The sequence below is a fragment of the Porites lutea genome, chromosome 1, assembly GCF_958299795.1.
Source record: "Porites lutea chromosome 1, jaPorLute2.1, whole genome shotgun sequence".
Classification (NCBI taxonomy): domain Eukaryota; kingdom Metazoa; phylum Cnidaria; class Anthozoa; order Scleractinia; family Poritidae; genus Porites; species Porites lutea.
The window spans coordinates 38,502,493-38,504,513 of record NC_133201.1 but is presented as its reverse complement, the minus strand read 5'-3'; the positions used below and the strand labels follow the sequence as shown (position 1 = coordinate 38,504,513).

Genomic DNA, 2,021 nt, shown 5'->3' with positions numbered 1-2,021 from the left:
GGCTGCAGATTGATTTGGGTAATAAGCACACCAAGGTAACCGGCCTAGCAACGCAAGGCAGAAATGGATACGGCCAGTGGGTAACCAAGTACAAAGTGCAGTACAGTGACGACGGTGTCAACTTTCAATACTACACGGAGCAAGGACAGGTCGGAATCAAGGTAAGATCGTTTTCTACCTGGACACAAACTCTCCTAACCTAATTATCGTTCCTTGACATATCCACTACGTAATGTCCACGGCAAAAGCCAAACACCAAGCGCAAAACCAACGCCAAGTTAACAACGTTACTCCTCTAATCTCCCATGCTTTTGCACCCGTCCAAAACGCTGCTGTTGCTTCCTTTCTAAGCCTCACAACCTCTTACCTATACATAGTTGAAGGATCTTTTCCAAACAAAGTCCACGTTCTACTTTCAGGAGTTTGTTGGAAACGCAGACCAGGACACTGTGGTCTACCACGAGCTCAGCCATGCAATCAGAGCGCGCTACATCCGTTTTAGACCAACAGCTTGGCACGCTCACATATCCATGAGGGTGGAGGTGTATGGGTGTAAAGGTAACGCTGCATTTTCGTCACCAAAGTTAGCCTACCACTTTTTGGCACAATCTCCTCCATACGCGTCAGAAATTGGCATCTGTGGCCACAAAACCGAAAACGCCCGCCGCCCGCCCTTCAGAGCCAACAATTTCCAAGTACATGAAAATTTTTGTACCCACTCTTACAACAGCCCGTGCACAAAAACTGCGTCGTCAATGGTCCACTCGCTAGCTCCGTAACAAACTCTCCGAACTATACCGTCTTTCCGCCTTTTATAAGTCTTGCTCAAACAAATGGCGCAGCGATGATTGTTGTCCAATTGCAATTTCGCGCCACAACACAGCTAGCAGGTCGCTTAATTTAATGATCCTTTTGAACTCGACCAACGGTCTCTTTTATTTCTCAATCTCCAGAATGTCAGGATGCTCTGGGCATGGAAAGCGGTGCCATCTCAAATGGCCAACTTCGTGCTTCGTGCATGTGCGTCAAAAAGTAGCGCCTGTGGCCACAAAACTTAAAACGCCCGCCGTTGAGATCCAACAGTTTTTCAGTATATGAAAAATTTGTACCCACTCTTACAACAACCCGTGCACAGAAACTGCGTCGTGAGTTGTCCACTCGCTAGCTTTGTAACAAACTCTCCGAACTATACTGGCTTTCCGTCTTTTTTAAGTCTTTGTGCGCTTGGGGAGTCGCTACATTTGGAATCTATTAATAGTTCTGCACCAAGCGCGTGAAACATAGCTTTTATTGCCTAGAAATTCGTTACAGCCTGGACTACACAGGTCGTCATCATCGGTTTCATTAGTGAGTATTATCATTAATGAAAAGTCCGTGAAAAGGTTTAAATGTGAATGTTTTTAATGTGGCCTAAAGGCTGTTAATTGTAGCCTTATCACGCAGGTGGTATTAACCTATTACCACATTTTAGATGGAGAGTACTCTGTGTGGAGCTCTTGGTCAAAATGTTCTGCCATATGCGGAGGGGGACAGCGCTTACGAATCCGCACCTGTACGAATCCTCCTCCTTCCCCAGGAGGTACAAGCTGTGTAGGCCTGGGTCCTAACATGCAAACGTCAAGTTGTAACGTTGCACATTGTTCTGGTAACAGTTTTTATTTTGATCGACAATTTAAGTTTATATTACCTGTTATGCGGTTTCTTTGTCGATGACAGCCGTAGTTATTTTACGAGTTGAATAATATGCGAGCGTGCGTGTTTTATCATACTAAATATGTTTACGAACTTAAAGGATCTCAAAGCTTTTATTACAGTATTGACAGAGCGGTTGCTTGCAAGAACTAAACAATAAAGGATAAGACCAGCTGGTGATTGAAAAAAGTTATCGCAGTCGCTTACGAGAGCGTTCCAGAGTTTAAAAAAGGTCTCCTAATTCTCTTCTTTTACGAGAGTGGTCACAAGGAAAGTGTCTTTACTATTTGGTCGGCGCTGAGACACGTTATTATACAAAACCTTTCCAC

General features: G+C 44.4%; 1 protein-coding gene across 2 annotated transcripts in view; it reads left to right on the top strand.

The window, feature by feature from the left end:
• The first annotated feature begins 527 nt into the window (after positions 1 to 527).
• Positions 528 to 2,021, top strand: part of LOC140949830 (thrombospondin-2-like) — a 177,528-nt gene continuing 176,034 nt past the window's right edge. For both annotated transcript variants that reach the window (XM_073398967.1, XM_073398976.1), the window contains exons 1-2: positions 528 to 558; positions 1,472 to 1,645. In XM_073398967.1, the coding sequence (XP_073255068.1) occupies positions 531 to 558; positions 1,472 to 1,645 (202 nt within the window). In that variant the 5' untranslated portion in view covers positions 528 to 530. The remainder of the gene's footprint in view (positions 559 to 1,471; positions 1,646 to 2,021) is intronic.